General features: G+C 40.6%; 1 protein-coding gene across 5 annotated transcripts in view; it reads right to left on the bottom strand.

Moving 5' to 3' along the window:
• Window positions 1–20,645, bottom strand: part of RBM33 (RNA binding motif protein 33) — a 127,124-nt gene that overhangs the window by 79,970 nt on the left and 26,509 nt on the right. For 2 of the 5 annotated variants that reach the window (XM_035029865.1, XM_035029866.1), the window contains exons 3-6: window positions 20,103–20,151; window positions 13,910–13,986; window positions 11,429–11,741; window positions 7,569–7,685 (exon numbers count right to left, since the gene is read on the bottom strand). In XM_035029865.1, the coding sequence (XP_034885756.1) occupies window positions 7,569–7,685; window positions 11,429–11,741; window positions 13,910–13,986; window positions 20,103–20,151 (556 nt within the window). Of the gene's footprint in view, window positions 1–7,568; window positions 7,686–11,428; window positions 11,742–13,668; window positions 13,989–20,102; window positions 20,152–20,645 lie in introns of those variants that run through there. The other 3 variants (XM_035029868.1, XM_035029869.1, XM_035029867.1) reach the window with 3 other exon arrangements.

Genomic DNA, 20,645 nt, shown 5'->3' with positions numbered 1-20,645 from the left:
TACAGTTGGACCCTTGAACGCAGGTTGGAAATGCACAGGTCCACTTATATGTGATTTGGGGGGGGGGGGTAAATACAGTACTGTAAATGTATTTTCTTTATGATTTTCTTAGTAACATTTTCTTTCCTCTAGCTTACTTTATTGTAAGGATACAGCATATAATACATATAACATACAAAATAGGTGTTAATTGACTATTTCTATTATCAGTAAAGCTCCCGGTCAACAGTAAGCTCTTAGTAGTTAGGTTCTGGGGAGTTAAAAGTTACACGCAGATTTTCAACTGAGCGGGGACCAGTGCCCCTAACCCCAGCGTTGTTCATGGGTTAAAGGTATACGTAAAGAATTAGAAAGTCTAAGGGGAAGCAAGACCTAGACCTGCATATATTAAGTTCTCCAGATAATTCTGAAATGAACCTGTGATTTCAGCGTTTTAAATGAAAATTCAGTATTCTTTCCCAAACCCAAGGGGAAAAAAACAGGTAGTTCTCTGAATCGGGGCGGGGGGGGGAGGGGCATAGAGAACAGTTTTAAAAAACTTCCCCAAAATTTTTAATGCTTACAGAATATTTAATAAGAGAATAATTCTTTATTATACCATGAAATACAAATCAAATACAAACATTAATTCTACCAATAGTGAAAATTTAGGGGCACCTGAGTGGCCCAGTCTGTTAAGCATCTGACTCTTGATTTCGGCCCAGGTCATGATCTCAAGAGTCCTGAGATTAAGCCCTGCATGAGGCTCTGCACACATCAGGGAATCTGCTTTAGATTCTCTCTCTCCTTCTCCCTCTGCCCCCTCCCCACTGCTTGCTCACTCACACTCTCCCCGCTCTCTCTCTCCAAAATAAATAAATATTTTTTTTTAAATAGTGAAAATTTACAAGTTTGAAAGGTGGAGCAATCAAATTGCACAAAAATTCTAAGAAAATTACAGACCATTATTCTTCATAAATACAGACACAAAATTCCTTTAAAAAATAAAAGCACATGTAATCCAGCAAAACATAAAAAGGAAATATATCACAACCAAGTGAGGTTTAGCCAGAAGCACAAAGTTGATTTAAGATTCAAAAAAAAAAAAAAAAAATCGCTCTTTCTGCCCTCTTTCCATGCTGCCATAATGGTGCACATGAATGTCCTGGCAGATGCTCTCAAGAGCATTTCTCTGTGTGTGTGGCAGTTTTAAGTTATTAGTTTTTAAAATCAGTACTTTTTAATGGAAACAACTTGACCAAAAATCTGTCACAGAATTTTGAGACCCATTAAAACAAAAGTTTAATGAGAAAAAAAACAATGCTGAGAAGAGAGGCAAACGCCAGGTTCTTCTTAGGCGGTGCTCCAAAGCCATCGTCCGGTTTCTCACTGTGATGATGAAGCACGGTTACACTGGCGAATCTGAAATCACTGATGATCAGAGAGGGGAAAACTGTTGTGAACCTCACGGGCAGGTTAAAGTGTGATCAGCCCCAGATTTGCTGTACAACTGGAAGATCTAGAAAAATGGCAGAATAACCTGCTCCCATCCTGCCAGTTTGTTTTCACTGTACTGACAACCTCAGCTGGCACCACGGACCATGAAGAAGCAAGACGAAAACACACAGGAGGGAAAATCCTGGGATTCTTTTTCTAGGGATGTAACAGGCAGGAAACTTTGTGCGGTGTCACTGTGAGCACCTCCAGCTGGATTAGTGCCATTGGAATAATAAATTTGATATGGTAGTGGAAAAAAAAATAAGGTTCAAAAAATCAATTTAACTTTCTTACAGAAAAATTCCAAATACATGTAGGTAGCACCCCTGCCCCCAAACCCTCCTCCAGAGGTGAAAGTCCAGTCCTTCCCCCCTTGCTTTAACGGCAGACTACTAGGGACTTGCTTCTAAGGAATAGGGCACAGAAAAGGAAAGACCACACTTTACAGACCTACTACCTGCAATTGGCAAACAGGATACGACCACATCATCAAGAACATTGCCAGGGAGGTTCTATACCCAGTGGTATGATGGATGAGAAGGGCACCGAACCTCTGTGGCGTTCCAAAACCCATAACCCCAGTGTAATCATGAGGAAAGTATCAGACAAGCCCAGACTGAAAGACATTCTATAGGATACGTGGCCAGTGCACCTCTAGACCAGTATGGTTGTGAAACGCAGGCAGACTGACAAACTGGCACAGACCAGAGGAGACACAACAGTGTGGGCCCCTAGACTGGATCCCAAAACAGTAAGAAGACATAAAAAATGTCTCGTTAAAAGGATATGAAGTCTGGAGTATAGTTAGTAGTTTTTAAAAAGTCAGTTTAATTCACATTAATAAAAGAAAGGATAAAAGCCACAGGAGTATCTCAAAAGATGAAAAAGCACTGACAAAATTCAACACCCATTTCTCACTTAAAAAAAAAATCTCAACAAACTAGATAGAGAAAAGAGCTTCAATCTGATCAAACACAAACCTCCAGTGAACTCCTATTACTTACTTGATGAAACACTGAGCACTTCCCCTACCATCAAGAACCAGGTAAGAATGAATGCCTTCAGTATTTCTAGTCTTTCAAAGAGGTCAAAGAAATGAAAGCACAGATAGCAAATGAGGAATTAAAGTGTGTTCACTAACAGGCAACATGATTATTAAGGTATTAGTTTTCCCCCAGTTTGATGGAAAGATAACAATGTGTTCTCTATCAAAACCCCCATCAGATTTTTAGTAGATATTGGCAAATCAGTTACAGAATTTATATGGAAATTCAAAGTACCTAGAATAGCCAAAACAATCTTGAAAAGAAAGACAAAACTGATTGATTTACACTACCTGCTTTCATGCCACAGTAATCAAGACAGTGTAATATTGGCAAGGGAAAAAAAGAGGCTCCAGAAAGAGACCCAAACTTAAATGGTCAATTAAGTCCCAACATAAGGACTAAGGCAATTCAATGGGAAAGGGAAGGTTTACAACAAATAATGGCGCAACAATCAGATAAACATACAGAAAAAAGTGGAACTCATACACACAACACATAAATATATTAGTTGAGAGAGATCACAAACCTAAACTACAAATAGCTAATACTACAAAGCTTCCAGAAGAAAACATAGGCTAATATCTTTGCAACTCTGGGACAGGCAAAGATTTCTTGGGTCACAGAATTACCTGGTCTTCATCAAAGTAAAATTTTCTGCTCATGAAATACACCTTTAAGAAAATTAAAACATAAGCCACAGGCTCAGAGAAAATATTCACTATACATATAAACATCTGTCTGTCTATAAACATCTGTCTATCTAGGGGCACCTGGGTGGCTAAGTCAATTAAGCGTCTGACTCTTGGTTTCAGATCAGGTCACGATCTTGCGACTGTGGGATCAAGTCCCACGTCGGGACTCTGTGCTCAGTGGGGAGTCTGCTTCAGATTCTCTCTCCCTTTCCCTCTTGTGCTCTCTCTCAAATAAATAAATCAATCTTGAAAAAATTTATCTAGAATACAGTCGATATAGATATATAATATATTCTATGCAGAACATATACACACAATACATATTCTCTATGTGGCATATATACACTATGTATAAGACGTATGGACAAAGATTAAAAAGAACCCTCATTTTTTAAAAAAGACTAAAAATGGACACAAGGAAGATCTGGAAGTGGAATCAGCACATGGAATGGTGCTCAATATCATTAGTTATCAAAGGAACACACAGTAAAACCATAATGACACACCAAGTCAAAGGACTACATGGAAACGACTTACACTATCAAGTGATGGAGAATGGAGATTCTCGGGCAGGACCAAGGGGAATACAAAATGATACAACCACTCTGGTTGTTTGTTACAGAATTAACTTCTACTCTGTCTCTCGGTAATTCCATTTGTAGTTAATACGAAGGAAAACAAAAAGATACATCCATTAAAAGATATATAAAATAATCTTTATAGCTAATTATTCATGACTTTAAAAAAAAAAAGGAAACCTGGGTGCCTGGGTGGCTCAGTCAGTTAAGCATCTGCCTTCAGCTCAGGTCATGATCTCAGGGTCCTGGGATCAAGCCCCGCATCGGGCTCCCTGCTCCACGGGAAGCCTGCTTCTCCCTCTCCCACTCCCCCTGCTTGTGGTCCCTCTCTCACTGTGTCTCTCTCTGTCAAATAAATAAAATCTTAAAAAAAATAAAATAAATAGGGCGCCTGGGTGGCTCAGTCGGTTAAGCGACTGCCTTCAGCTCAGGTCATGATCCTGGAGTCCCGGGATCGAGTCCCGCATCGGGCTCCCTGCTCAGCAGGGAGTCTGCTTCTCCCTCTGACCCTCCTCCCTCTCGTGCTCTCTGTCTCTCATTCTCTCTCTCGCAAATAAATAAAAATAAATAAAAATAAAATAAAATAAAATAAATAAAAAAATAAAAATGAGCAAGGGCGCCTGGATGGCTCAGTCATTAAGCATCTGCCTTCAGCTCAGGTCATGATCTCAGGGTCCTGGGACTGAGCCCCACGTCAGGCTCCCTGCTCAGCGGGAAGTCTGCTTCTCCCTCTACCTCTGCTCCTGCTTGTGCTCTCTCTCTCAGATACCTTTTTTAAAAATATTTTATTTATTTATTTGCCAGAGAGAGAGAAAGCACAAGCAGGGAGAGCAGCAGGCAGAAGGAGAAGCAGGCTCCCCCCTGAGCAAGGAGCCCGATGCGGGACTGGAATCCAGGACCCTGGAATCATGACTTGAGAGCCAAAGGCAGATGCTTAACTGAATGAGTCAACCAGGTGTCCCATAAATAAAGATCTTTAATTAAAAAAAAAAAAAAAAGGAAACCCAAATATCTATTATCAGGAGAATGAACACGAATGGTATATCCCTAAAATGGAGTGAACTACTCACATACACAACTACTTGGATGAGTCTCAAAAACATTATGTTGAACAAAAAAAGTTAGACACAGAGTAATAATTACATACTACATGATTAGGAAAGACTAGTATCAGGTGACAAATAAGAACACTTTCTACCTCTGAGAAGTCAGGACTGATGAGAAAGAAAGAAGGAACGTGCTGGGGTCACAGAACTGCTTCTGACCAAAAGAAGGGCAGTAACTTGAACAAACACTGAACTGTACACTTCAGATCTGTGCCTATCACTGACTATAAACGGCACCACAATTTAGAAAGTAAATATTTTAAATAGTGCACAGATTTCTTTACACTTCTCTCAGTACTCCTCCTATACATGAAGGAAGTATCTAACATAGGAAGCCTGTTTAAACCACGTGTGAAGACAACAAGCACAACTGGCCCTGGGCATCTTTGTAATTACATCCTTCTCATCTGTGGCGAGTACAGTGATTTCTTTGCTCTAACCAAGCAAGAGCATTAAGTAAGTAAGAGGAGTCACCTCAAGTAGGGTTTCCAATTAAAATGACTCCTTGGCTGCACTGTTCCAATGCTGCTAATATGGACTCAGAGCTCCTAGAATGAGGTCGTCTGAAGAACCGCACCGTGCACCGTGCCTCCTTCCTCAGCTCTAAGTGCACCCCGGAGCCATGTCCCGTCCAAAAACAGCTCTCTCTCCAGAAGATACTTGATAATGGAAGGCAAGATTACCATTTTTTTAAATAATAACCCACTTGTGCTTTAATATTTTAATGAATACAGTTCAGAGATCAAAGTGTGAAATACCTAGATCTACAAGTCAGACCCAGAGGGCACTTCCAGAAGGCACCCAGGCAAGGGTAACACTGCTTTTCTTTGACTGCTTCACACAAAAAAGAGTTTGTATCTCCAGAGATCACTGGACCTTTTCTCATTCTAAAGTAGCCTATAAACACAGCATTATCAAAGGGTAAAGAGACTATTACCTAAAATACTGAAAGAATAAATTACAGACAAATACCAATGAAATTAATTTTCCAAACTCCAAATCCCACAAACTAATAAGCAGGACACAGACTGGGTTTCCCTGACAGCTGTTCACCACTGGGAACGATCTCGGCAACGCCCAATCCGTACCTTCCCCTTCTCTCCTTTCATGGCTTCTTAAGGGTTCTTTCTTGGATGTCTTCTGCCTGAATCAGCCTCTCACAGGTCTGACCTAGATGTGCTCCAGGCCCTGGAGCAGGCAGAACGCAACCCGCACGCAGCTCTGGTTTCCCCGAACCTGGGGGCAGCGGCTGCCCGGGGCAGTAGTTCGTGACACAGAGCGGTCACGACGAGAGGAACCATCTCTAATTTAACATCTTCTTCAGCTCTGTCTTGGTTCCTTGTCCTGGTTCCTTCTACAACTGGAGAATCTGGGTAAAGAATTCTCTGTACTATTCTTCTATATTATTCTTCTATCTTTTCTCTAAGTTTCAAATTATTTCAAACTAGTAAGAGACAGAAAGCACAAAAAGAAAAATCAAATTTAGCTTGTTAGGGAGGAGAAAGGGTATGTCCTGGAAAGTGCGCACAGCGCACACGCTCAAATACTCTGCGTCACAGCACCGTGTTAGGAAAAAGTTAAGAGTAAATAAAATGTTCTGTATACTGAGTTTCTAAAGCACTGGCAAAAGTACCTAAGCCACTGAAATACCACTTTTCATGATCTTTTTGGAATAAAGAGGGGGGAAAGTTATTACGGAAAATAACTGAGAAAAGAAACATTAATAAGAAAGAAGTTTTTAGGGGAGCCTGCGTGGCTCAGGTCATGACCCCAGGGCCCTGGGATGGAGCCCCGCATCGGGCTCCCTGCTTGGCGGGAAGCCTGCTTCTCCCTCTCCCTGCCGCTCTGCCTACTTGTGCTCTCTCTCAGTCTGTCAAATAAGTAAAAAATCTTAAAAAAAAAGAAAGAAAGAAAGAAAGAAAGAAGAAACCGTTTTTAAACCAACAAATCCTATAGCTATAGAATGACTTTATGGCTTACATGCTTGGCCCACCAGACAAGTTCTAAGGTTGGAAAACTGAATTTATTAAGCCCTATGCCTCGTACCACCTCCACTCATCCAAACGACATCTATTTTCCAGACCAGCCCACAGGTCACCTCTTCCACAAAGCCTCAACGTCTTCCCACCCACTTTCCCTAATGGGCTCTGAGACCCACTCCCAACCGGACGGCCCCTCCGTCAGCCCCTGAAGCAGGGATTGGAGCCTCTGCTGGCAAGCTTCACTTCCAGGCTTATGTCACAGGGGGCCAAGCTTCTCAATCATCCTCCTTTAACACCTAAGACAGCACCTAAATACAGGAACCTGGAAGTATTTTTGTAATGATGGTCATAACTAACAAACAGTAACTAATTTAAAATGATCACAGCACTCCTTTCAAAGCACTAACACATACATCACATTTTTTAAAGATTTCTACCCACGCCCCCATAAAACACTGAAGACATTCTAACACTTAAAGGGCAAACAGCTATGTGGAAATCACAGCTCACCAGAACTCACTGCCCAAAGACTCTAGAAAGCTCAGGCTTTTTACTGCACTCATAGTACAAAGAAGAGATGTTATCAACTTTTCACTAATGCTAAAAAAAAAAATGCTCATTTTAAATCTGGAAGGAAAAAAAAAAAAACACCAAAATTTTGGACTCTTTTTAAAAGACGAACAAATACCTCTTCAGTTTCAGGAGCAACCTGTGGGTCAGTAATCTCATCTAATTCATCTTCAGCAACACAGTCTTCCTGCTCTTGCAGCCCTTGTTGCCCACAAGCCTGCAAGTATTCTTCATCCTAACAGCCATTAAAGAGAAAATAAGTCTTCCTCATATAGCTTTGGGTTTTTGAAAGCACTTTTCATCTTCACGACTCATGCTTCATTATTTTAGCAAATTTGACTATGGCAATTACCCGACGAAGCAGAAAGCATGAAGCACGCGCATCGAATGTGGCCTCCCCTATGTTAATGAGGACAGAGTGCAGTATGCTGGCCCCATCGCTAAGGTTAGTGACACAGCTCTGCTTCAGCCCCCAAGCGCCCTGATAAATAGCTCTTCTTAGAATCAGCACTAAGGAAAAGCAATCTTCAAACGAATGTGCGTGTGCTCGCATAGTGCAGCTCAGCAGCAGGAAGGGGAGCCGAAATCACACCCAACGTGCACCATTTTTACAGCAATAGAAGGTAACAAAAGTATAAGCCATTCAACTCAACACAGGAGCTTTATTAAAAATCACGTTAGAATTTGCTTCTCCATCAGCCCATCCCTGAATTAGAGGGGTGATTCCAGGTTTGTATGAAATGGAAGGGGCATGTCAGCAGGCAGACAGCCTTGAAGGGCATATGGGAGGAAGCAGACAAGGTGGCTAGAAATAACTTCAAGAGAAGGAAGGGCTCCTACAGATACTACTATCAAGTAACAAGAACATCGGGTCCTACGCGGGGGAGCTGAGCTTGCCAGCAAACCCGCTCACGGGCTGAAACGAACACTGGTTGGTTACAAGACAAACAACCAAGAGTGAGCATGTACACAACCTGAGCAAACTACTGTGGGGGACACAGAAGCCACACCTACAACCCCAAAGAAACCAGCTGTATTCAAGGTGACAAACTATCGTAGGTCCCACAAATGTCTCTCAAGGCTATGTGAACACACTGTATCTCACTCTCCAGAAGAAACCTCCCCATCAAAAAGAGAAACTATCACTACCCACAATTCACTGACAGCAGAACTGCCGGATTTCAAATAAGGCCAGACGATGCTAATCAAAATTTTCAGCTAATATACAATGGAGAATAGTTATGCCACTGGATCCTCCCCAAGAAACAAAAATCTGCTACCCTTTACATAAGTTACCCATCTGAAACTGTTTTTACAGAACAATCTTTTATGAAATCTCAATCTACGGTAATTTTTAAAACCCCGAAAAGACTGTGCTTAAAAGTATACATCACCCAACAAATTTCTCATATTTTGCCAAATAATAAGGATCATCTCTTAATATAAAAGTACAAGTTTTTAAATCAAATCCCAATTCACTCTCAAGAACAGGACTGGCGAAATTCACAAAACCCAAGGAAGGTCTTACTTTTGAGTATAACAGGAAAGAACATGGAGTTCGACTACCAACTTCTAAATGTGGACCTCAGCTTCTTCATATGCAGAAGTGTCCCTTCCAGTTGTAAAATTCAGTGGCTTTATGACTCCATTCTTAGTTATATGCAAAATCCATCCATGGGATTTTAATAGTGAGCCCCAACTGACAGAATGTGCTCATGCTCCAGCATGTCACCGAGCTGGATTCTAGCTTTAGAGGACAAGTTAACAATTCCTAACTAGGACATGAAACACAGTGAAATAAACCATCTGATAAACTAAAATGCCACTGGGACACACAGGCACACAATCCACTGGTTCGCTTGGTCGGCTACTCATGAATAATTCCCTCATGGTGCACCAGGGGCAGCCTGCGAAGGCAGGGAGCCTCCCTGGCTCCGGAGCTGGAGCCGGGTGCCAGACGAAGGCCAGCTCTCTCCTCCGTCCAAAGAAAAGGTAATGGCACACTCCACCATGCTAACTATGAAGAAACCAACAACCCGAAAGAAACAAGGAAGAGAGAAAAGAGTGGTCATGGCTATGAAGCTACACGTGCTGAGGTGAGCGGACACGGCTCACAGGACACTCGCCTCACCTTTCAAGTTTACAGCTCCCTGTGAAAATATCAGGGCACTTTCAGAAATTCTAAGCAAAACTGTTTTAAGACTTCTTCTTAATTTTGAAAAAAAAAATTCATTCTGACGTGGAAAAGTACTGTAAGTATACTGAACTGCCACACTGTTTTTCTTTTTGATACCGGACTCTGATCTGAGACCCTAAGATGTCAGGTAACTAAGTTGGATTTTTTACAAGCAGGAGCCTAAATGTAACCTCTACTTTGACCACGGAACACAAGAGAGGGAAAGTCCTGACTTAGGAGAATTCTCTCCTCAACAAATTCGGCCACAAGGCCACAGTGAGAAACACGTCCTCTGCGGCACCCTAGTGCCGTCAAGCAAGCACTTTCCACACTTATCTGTTCCACTCCAGAAGGCAGGGGCCATGCCTCATGTCTCATGTTTTAGCGAAACTGGTGCCCCTGGTGCCTGGACAACAGTAAAGATGTGCCGAACTGATGAATTTACAAGGGAAATGGACCCACATACAATTAACCAATCATCTTCTCTTACCGATGAACGAGAGAAATAATAAAATGCTCTAACCAGGGAATAACTAGGTACATTTTTAAAAGATCTTGGCTTAATCTTTAAGAAAATTTTAAATTTATAATATCCCACTTTCAGATAGTATACAAACACACCAACCAGCAGAGAACCTGTCCACACCAGTGAAGGATTTACTACCAAAACAAAATTACCATTATCCAATGAACAAGTAGCCATGATGCCTTTTACATGATTCTACTTACCAAAACGACACACATTTTTTCATTACTGTATCTAGTAAAGAGAAAACATTCAAAACGAATCAAATCTTAAAAATAACTACTGAGATAAACACAATTATGATTAGAACTAAATATTCTAAGGTTCCTCATAAACGATCCCTTTCAAAATTACTCCCATTTATATGTATGTATGACCAATGACCAAAATTCAGACTTTGAATTTTTTCCTCAAAAGCAAGCTTCCTCTGAATAAAAACATTAAGAGATTAAAGGCAAAGCTAAGAGCCCCAACTCTGCACGCCTCCACCCAGCCCTGGCGGGCCAGCTGACAATGCACCCCAGTGGAGCGACAGTATCATGAAAACCCTAAGATTCTACTGACGAATATCATGTCCTTCACACACAAATTTCATTAAGTGCTTATTTTAAAAACAAGTATCTTCTAATGATGAATCAGTAAGACAAATGAGCAATCTTTCACTAGTACCTTTTGCTTTCTTGACAGTTCAACTTTAAAAATAGCTACCTATCAAAACCATCTTTCTGAAACAGAAATCAGCACAATCTTTGCTTCCTGATTACAGATAACAAATTATGTGTGACATTTCCAAAACTAACTTCCAATCTCTTTATTCATGTTTAGACAGTTCTCGGTTACAAAAAAGGATGAATGAACAGGACATCAATCACTCTGGAATACCAGCACCTTAAAGATGTCTTTAGCAGGTCAATAATCTTTTCACCTTGGAAGGACTTTATCAGATCTTGTCTAAAGCCTGGATAAAAGCTCTGCATTAAGTACTTCTAACAATTGACAGTGTATCTCCACCACACAAAGCTGTTTTCTTCCTTAAGGTGCAATCCTCAAGGTCACGATTCTGTGCAGCCTTCCAGAATGACAAAGGGGCATTACCTCCAGCCAAACAAGCTGTCAACACAAACTTTGTCATAGCTCAGATAAAGAAACTGGCAGACAGTGATAATAAGGTCTAATTTCCCTCCCTCCCGAGGGAGGGAAATAGATTTCAAATCAGTCTAGAAACCTGTGCCCAGGCAGCCATGTTATCTTCGGCCATACAAAGGAAAAGACTCACTGTGAACTCATCTAAAGGCTCATTGATCTCGATGTCTAACACTTCATCATTGTACAGCTGCTCCTCCTCGGGCTCCTCCACATACTCCATGTGGTCCTCCGTCAGCTCAGCATCATGGCCTTCATACTGTCCTTCTTCTGGGTACTCGTGAGCATACAATTCAGATCCGTCGGGTTTGTGGTAAACAAGTTCCTCCTCCCCTTGCTCATACTCAGACTCCTGTTCTCCGGATTGGTCATTAGTGTTGTCAGAGAGTTCAAATGACGTGACCATGCCAGATGTGGTATTTAAACTAATCGTGACACCCTGAGAACTACGAGAACAAAAACACAAAGAAAGGTGCCCAATTAGAATCAAGCTCGAAATTAAATCACTACCTAAACAACTGTTACAAAGATGTAGACCACGACGGGTGAAAAGTTGTTCCAGTGACTAATAAACGCACACTACTCCACTGGTGACCGAGAGCAGAGCTCAGCGTGCCGTACTGAGCCTGCACCCCACGCTCCTAACGCAGAAAGCACCCGCACTGTCACCAGATGCAGGTTATTTGCCCAAAAGAATCAGGTCAACCAGATGGGGAAACAAGTCTGACTGGCAAAACTCCAGGACTGAAAACAAACAGACTATATTTCATTCTAACTTCCAGAACGAAAAGGGTGGTATCTGTTTTCCAAGATTCCAAAGTAAAAACAGGTGTATTATTCCATAAACAGAAAATCAGAGATCGAATTTTAGAACAATTCGTTCTTTTTAAATCTATGATGCAAATTATAAACTCCTTTTTAAAAAAATCAAAATATTAAAAATGTGTGTGAAAAGACATTTCAATATTCAAATAAATAAAATTTGTACTAATCACCAATTTCAAAAAAATTAGTTTATAATTTCTGAGTAAAATACCAAAGAGGGTTTTAAAACCGCAAAAAAAAAAAAAAAAATTTTATTCCACCCACTGAATCACAACAGCTACACACCCAACAGTAAACTGCAAGATAACAACACTTACAGTGCAAGATTTTGTAGAAAAACCTTAAGTGCGCACATATCAATTAGGTTATCTAATCCTAACAAGAAACCTGAATACACCACACAGATTTGAAGACATTATTTGGCTAAAAACTCCAAATTGCCTTATTTTGAGGGCAAACAACTCAAAAGATCAAAATATAATAATGATGTCAAAGAATGGAACTGGGAAACTTAAATAACTGGGAGAAAAAACTAACTTAAAGCTGTATTTCTATCCATAAAAATTACTTTAAGTTAGAACACCTGTTCAATAATAAATGGCTTATATTTATTAACCTCATTTATAACCGAGAGAGGTCTCTCTGAATTTTCACTTTAGGTTTCCTCATAACATTGAAAAAATTACTCCACCTACCAGAGGGTACTAAATACCTCTTCTTCCCCTTACAATGGAGCTTACTAGTCAACAACAAAAAGACATTCATGACTGCTGCGGACTGGTTATTAGTGTCCCCCAAAAGTCATCCTGTTGAATCCATAACACACCCAGTGTGATGGTGCCCAGAGGTGGGACCTTTGGGAGATGACTGTAAAGGTCATAATGCTGGAGTCCCATTGATGGGATTAGTGCCTTTACAGAGAGGGCCCCAGAGAGCTCCCTCACCCTTCAACCCTGTGAAGACCTAGCAAGACAGCGCCATCTATGAACTAGAAAGTAGAAACTGACCATGCTGATGCCTTAACCTTGGACTTCCTAGCCCCAAGAACTGTGACAAATAAATTTCTGTTATGAACTACCCCAGTTCATAATGTTTTGTTAAAACAGCTGAAAAAGACTAAAGTAACTATGTTCACTAAACAATTACATTCAGATAGTCAACTTGAGTCTAAGGTACAGTCCAGGGACGCCTGGGTGGCTCAGTCGGTTAAGCGTCTGTGTTCGGCTCAGGTCATGATCTCAACGGTCCTGGGATCAAGCCCCGCGTAGGGCTCCCTGCTCAGCAGGGAGTCTGCTTCTCCTTCTGCCTCTTCACCCCCAGTCCTCAGGCTCACTTTCTCTCTCAAATAAATAAAATCTTAAAAAAATAAAAATTAAGTACAGTCCAAAGGAATTTCCAAAATGGCAATTCACTAAACAGATTACATATCAATAAGAAGTCTAAAGTAAAAACAAAAGCAGCAACATCAAACTGCAGCCGACAGTAATAAGAGCCTAAGGCCATTGCCCCCATCCAAATAAAGGAATTCTTCAAAAGAGCAATACATACCTTTACTGAGTTTTCATCACCTGCATTCAACAGAACTTAGAGAGGTCATCAAATGCAAGACCAATACCTATTTACACAAAAATATATATGGCTTCCACATAAGAGAGTTATATTAATATCCTGTTCAAAATAAAATCATGTTGAAGAAATAACATCACATTATCAATTATATTCCATTGTAATTATAAATTACAGTTACTAACAATTTAAAGAAAATTTTTAATGAGCTAATAATGAATACCTGAAATTTTCTTCATCCTCATTATCACTCTGTAAAAGATCATCATTCAGCTCTTCATCTGACAAATCCGACTGATTCTAATTAAAATAAGAGATCTAATTAATGCATGCCACTTCCACAAAAAGACTTGTTACAAATGTGCAAAATTACGTTGACTGAATTATTTCTAACCTTGTTATTAAAGCATGTGCCATTCAGTAAGCTATCTCACTTTGATACGACCAGTTGACAATTGAGAAATTCCACATATGGTGTACTTGTGACCCCAGAAATTTTCAGATGCAGAGTCAGGTAATAAGTATAGAAACAACAGGCTTAATGATCACATTTATTCTAAATCTAACAAAAAAGGAAAAAGGAAGAGTCCTTTAGCAGTATCCTACAAACATTTTTCCCTATCATACACAAAAAAAAGAATGGTATCCTTAAGATTTGACTAAATTTGACTTCACTCATATGTGGAATTTAAGAAACAGAGTAAGAAAAATGAAAAAAATAAGAGGCAAATCAAGAAAGAGACTCTTCACTCTAGAGAACAAACTGACACTTACCAGAGGGGGAGAGGGTGGGGGATGGGTGAGATGGGTGATGGGGGTTAAGGAGGGCACTTCTTGTGATGAGCACTGGGTGGTGTAAGGAAGTGATGAATCACTACATTGTACACCTGAAACTAACATTACACCGTATGTTAACTAACAGGAATTAAAATAAAAACTTAAAAAAAAAGATTTGACTAATTTTAACACTGTTAGTATCCAAAATCTGAAGACTTTTTAAACAAAAAAAGAAGAATTTTCTAAATAAGCCGATTTTAGCGGCGCCCAGGTGGCTCAGTCCATCAAGCATCTGCCTCCAGCTCAGGTCATGATCCGAGGGTCCTTGGGATTGAGCCCCACATCAGGTTCCCTGCTCAGTGGGGAGTCTGCTTCTCCCTCTGCCCTCTGTTCCTCCTTCCCGCTCATGTTCTCTATCTTGTGGTGCTATCTCTCTCTCTCAAATAAATAGACAAATAAAATCTTTAAAAAAAAAAAAAGGAAGAAGCAGATTTTAGATAAGTAGATCGCCAAATTGAAATGGTAAGGGACTAAAACAAAACTTGAGTTTATTAATAGAGATGACACATGAAAATAAACATGCCTGGCTCAGGCCCTCACCCCTGCTCTCGACAGGCCTGTGCATTCATCGCACCAGTAGGCAGAGGAAGCCTAGTGATTTTGTCAACTGCTCAACTTTCCACAGTTCCAGGTTTTGTTAAGTTAAATATATACAAGTATTGTACACTTACACTGGGGGGGGGGGGGGGCCTTCACATTTTCCTCCCCTACTCAAATTTTTTTCATGGTATACATAAATTACCACACCCCCTCCAAAAGAAGCCCCATGAACACACACATATTAGGAAAAAAGTAAAGATAGAAAAAGGAAAAAGAGAAAGACTTGATTTTCTACTTAAAGATGAAACAAACAAGCAGTCTTTTCCTGGCATTTTATAGCTTATAAAAATAGGTTTCTCAAACTTATCTATTCATTCTTCATTATAGTATTTTTGATACAAGCCAAAAAAATATGAACCTTATTAGTTCTTACTGGTCTCAAGGGTCTCTACTTAATGGCTGACAGTATAAGATAAAAATAAAATAACATGGGGTGCCTGGGTGACTCAGCCAGTTAAGCATCCGACTCTTGATCTCAGCTCAGGTCTTGATCTCAGGGTCACTGAGTTCAAGCCCCAAAACTAGTAATAATAATAACATAACATAACACAGACCATGTAGTTTTCTTGAAGAAGGGAGAACAGATCTGTATGAAAAAGAAACAGACTGCTTAATAGGGCCAAAATAAAGTTTTGCTTAGTTGCCCACATAATCTGTCCTCTACTAAAGGAGATGAGCCAGGCCTGCCTAAATTTAGCTGTCCAATTTATTAAATAAAACCACAGGAAATCTTTAAAAATCTTTAAAAATTAATAATTCAATGAAAGCCAAATTTCATTAGAGGCTGCTTGAGTTTTAAATTTTTAAGTATTTGTCAAAAATTACTGAGCAAATAAATAACCAAACAAACAGAAAGGAATGTACTACGTTGTGGTGGGCCCTTATGGTAATCAGATCCTACTTCTGCATTCTAAAGATTCAACTTCCCATATGGATTCTGAATGTGATGAGTAATATACACAGGAGGCAACTGATCAAGATACCCACTTAGCTGATAAAGCGGAGGTGGAGAGCTAGACTCAATCTCTGAGACAAAAACTGATTTTCAACCACAGCCCAAAGAATTGAACTGTTTCCTCAGGTAAGGGTGGAGTCACTAGGGAGGATTCTGTTCTGGGTGGTCTGCAGGAAAGTAGAGCAAGCACAACCCCAGAGAGGAAGAGAAAGTGGCAATGAATGCTAGCAAAATCCTTTCTCCCAACCTTACCAGAGGAAGAGGTCATTCCTCTCCTGGGGAGAGAGACAAGTATGAAAGAAAAAGAATGCTTCTCCGGGACTCCCCAGAAGATGGACCAGCTATGGGAACATCTGAAACTGGCGTAGCACAGAGCACCTGCCCAGCACTAGCTGCTGAAGTCAAACAGAGAAACTGAAGGGGGGTCACGTGCTGGCAGGCGACCAGCACCTCAGGCTTCCCCCAATTTCTCAAGGCTCTGGCTGGGTCATGCCAGCATGCTTCATCTTGAGTTTGCAACCTCTCATTTTTAACCTATATTTAAACATTTCCCTCTCACAACCTCCCTTCTTGACCCGACGACCGTGTCCTTGACTGCCCCGTTGGTCTGATGATGTCACCATACCCAGTGCGTGGCTGTGCGGCCCTCTGGCCCCCCAGCCTAGGAGCCTCTCTCCAGACAAAGCTGAGTCTCCGTACATTTCGGGGGACACAAGTGGGGGAAAGACAGTGGGCAGGCAAGAGTACCCATAAGAATAAATGAGCTAGTAAATACGCGACAAAATATTCAATCTCACTAGAAACCAAATAAGTACAAGGTAAACTAACCAAAAATCATTTTTCATCTATCTCACAGACAAAGATTTTTAAAAGAGAAGTGGTCTCAAACCTGGGGGACTGGGAAGGTGAAAGGCTTGGTTCATACACCTGCTGCTCAACTGATAAAATACTGCTGGAAAGCAACTGGACAACAGGAGACAAGAGTCTTAAATGTTTACACCCTTAGGCCAGAAGTTCTCCTTCATGGAAATTTGCTAAGAAAAGAATTTCAAAAGCATAATAACATTTGTACATTAAAATAGCATCATAATGTCTGAAATTCACTTCAAAATACTTCAGGAAGAGGAGTGGGCAGAGATAAGGCAAAACTGCCTTTAACTGAAAGCTGCTGAAGCAGAGTGACAAATGCATGAGGGTGACAGTCACTCTGCTCTCTTCTTTTATATATGCTTAAAATTTTCCGTAAGAAGTTCTTTTAAAAAAAAAAAAGTTACAGCACAGGGACCTGGGTGGCTCAGGCAGTTAAGTGTCTGACTCTTGATCTCAGCTTGGGTCCTGATCTCAGGGACATAAGTTCAAGCCCCTCATCATCCACGCTGGGCATGGAGCCTACTTTAAAAAAAAAAATTTTTTTTTTTAAATAAAAATAAGTCATAGCAATGAGCTGGATACAACCTCAGTGAATACAGGAATGGCTAGGTATACTATAATATACACAAACTGAAATATTATGTAGCCATTATAAAATATCTTAAGAAACATTTCATGAGGGGCGCCTAGGTGGCTCACTCCGTTAAGCGTCTGCCTTCAGCTCAGGTCATGATCCCAGGGTCCTGGGATCGAGCCCCATGTCGGGCTCCCTGCCCAGCGGGGAGTCTGCTTCTCCCTCTGTTTCTGCCTGCCGCTCCCCCTGCTTGTGCTCACTCGCTCTCTCTCAATCTGACAAATAAATAAAATCTTAAAAATAAAAAAAAAGAGTATTTCATGACAACAGGAAAATGCCAACAATACAATGCTAAATTAAAAAGCAGTGTTTTTTGGGGGTTTTTTTGTTTTTTTTTTTTAAAGATTTTATTTATTTACTTGAGACAGAGAGAATGAGAGGGAGGAGGGTCAGAGGGAGAAGCAGACTCCCCGCCGAGCAGGGAGCCCGATGTGGGACTCGATCCCGGGACTCCAGGATCATGACCTGAGCCGAAGGCAGTCGCTTAACCGACTGAGCCACCCAGGCGCCCAAAAAGCAGTGTTTTTTATATATAACATTTAAATTATACTCTAAAACATATGAAAAAAGAATATAAGGATATATGGTAAAATGTCAGTCATGAGGGCTTATATCTGTTTTTTTCATTATTTCTCTTTTGATATATCTGAGCTCTTTAATTCCTACAAGGTATAGCGTTAGGAAGGAAGAGAAGAGGAAAGGAGAGGGGGGGTATATACACTGTTCCCAAGCAGACAAACTTCCCAACTGGCCAAGGTGGGTGAGGGCCCTGCCACCAAGACAGAGGCAGCAGCAGGCTGCCGCGCTCCCGTCCCATGGGAAAGGAGGCCAAGTCACACCAATCAACTGGTCCAGTAAGAGAAAGTGACACTACACCCCCAGAAGAGTCAGCATTACTATCCAAACCAAACTGCTTTTCCATCTTTACTGGTAAGAGACCTGACCAAAGCTTTCACAAGATGGGGACAAATGTCCACCAAAAGGAATTACTAGGACTGGTGGAACATCCTGATAGAGACACGGGGCAAACTATGCTGCCCCAGGCTTGCCCAAGGATAGAAATCCAACTTACATAAAAAATATCTTACTACATTTAAACATTTTAACATCTAACTGGTATTCTTCACTAAAGTGTCTTAAATAATTCCAAAGGAAAAAAACGTGTTTACATTAGAGTAGTGAACTCCCAGGTACAGTGAGAGCACCTCAAGGATGTGCAAAGTAATTACCACTGAGTCACCAAGAAACCAGTACCACTTTCCCCCTGTGGCCATGACACAGGAAGGACCAGCCCTGCACCCCAACCACATGACACATGCAGGGCACCCTGAAGCCAGAGAGTGAGCCCCTCAAACGAGGAAAGGCTGAGGGGCCATCTCGAAGGTTTTTCACTTTCAGTATTTTGCTGCGTCCCCATGTACTTACATGAGATCAAGTGGATCTACAGGGAACTAAATTAATTCCTACTGAGAGTTACAGGTGATGAGAGCCACTTAAAGGAGCAAAGGCTGAGGCAGGCTGAGGCCAGGCCGCCTGAGGGCCAGTGATGCAGGAAGAAGCAAGACAGAGAAGGAAAGTGGCTTCACCAGAATCCCGTAACAAATTCAAGTATTAGCAAAAAAGCTAATGATGCAACGGAGTAAGCTACAGGAAAATGGCAACACTGGTACTTCTCCCACTACAAGATCTTCATTAGCCTTATTATAAATGATATTAAAAGGACAACATGATCAGGTCTACTAAATCAGACAAATGATGTGACCTCATCACCTGAAAGTACAGTGAGCTTATATATAGCAACTGTGGACGGTAAGAAGCCACCACAATCTCAAGACTTTAAAAAACTAAGCATAAAAAAACTACCTTGATATTTAGTAAGAACAGCAAGTGTTTTTAAACTGTTAATAAATAAAATAAAAATTCACTATTTCACTTTAATCTTTGGATTTGTATTTCTATTTTTCATGTATGTTTTATAACGTTATTGGAAGAGTAACATAAACATACACATACATTATATATAGATATACACATATCAGAGTTAATTACTGCAAAGTTTTGTTTAATCAAAAGGGTTTAGAGAAACCTATATTAGGGGTTAGACTAGTATTCTCACTTATCTGAATGTGTGTTACATTTGAGTACAGCTATCTCTGAGCTTATCTCCAGACTTTCAAAAAGGGAATGCAAACTATTAGCCTCCAAATGTTAGTTTTCTTGTGAGTGGCGGTTTTATGTTACTGCTTTCACAAACTCAGCACCTGCTGGAGTGCATCAGACTGAGTGAGAACTAAAATATTTGCATCAAAGGACTGATCACTTAGATAGTAGAAGTTACTGGAGAACTTACTAACAGACTAAACAGTCAGCTCTCTGTGCATTTAAAAGATAATTCAATTCACAACATTGCAATCTGCACCCAAACTTCCAGTACCACATCCCATTCATGAGATATATTCCTGTATGTTCAGTACAATGAAGCAGCTGGAGGGTGGTTTCAGGAAGACCTCAATTTCTTACCTTTTTGCCAGACAGCAAATCTTCTCCAAGTAAGTCATCTTCAAGTTCACTGGGGATAAAGAAAAACAGGCATGCCAATGCATTATTCCTACAACACTGGAAAGTCTGCAGATCACTGGGAAATCTCCCCCGGACTTCAGGGTTTGGCTACTTTCCTGTTTAGTTTGCTATGCTTCCCTTTTTCTTTATTAATAATGAGAATGTAAGTCAACTATATAGGGAATATGTGGTCTTTTAAGTGTGGGAGGCTCTGTGAGAGGAGGTGGTTCTCACTAGACTTCTGATCTCAGTTTTCCACCTCAATATGAGATCTTTATTTCTTTGGACCTGCTCAGTAATCATTAAAAGAAGAAACTACAATAGGTAACATCTATGCTTTCTCCTGCCTTGCAAAACCTATCATGAAATAGGAAAAGATATCCAACATCATTAACTACGAAAGTTAAAACTAAAACCACTGAGAGACCATTTGACACTCATCAAAATGCAAAACCTGAAAAGATGAAAAACACAAGGCTGATGAGAGCATCCAAGTAAATCATC

This window comes from Mirounga leonina, unplaced genomic scaffold (genome assembly GCF_011800145.1).
Source record: "Mirounga leonina isolate KUSES-001 unplaced genomic scaffold, KU_Mleo_1.0 Mir_321, whole genome shotgun sequence".
NCBI lineage: Eukaryota > Metazoa > Chordata > Mammalia > Carnivora > Phocidae > Mirounga > Mirounga leonina.
Note: the sequence above shows the minus strand (reverse complement) of the source record. Positions and strands in the feature narration are given on the sequence as shown.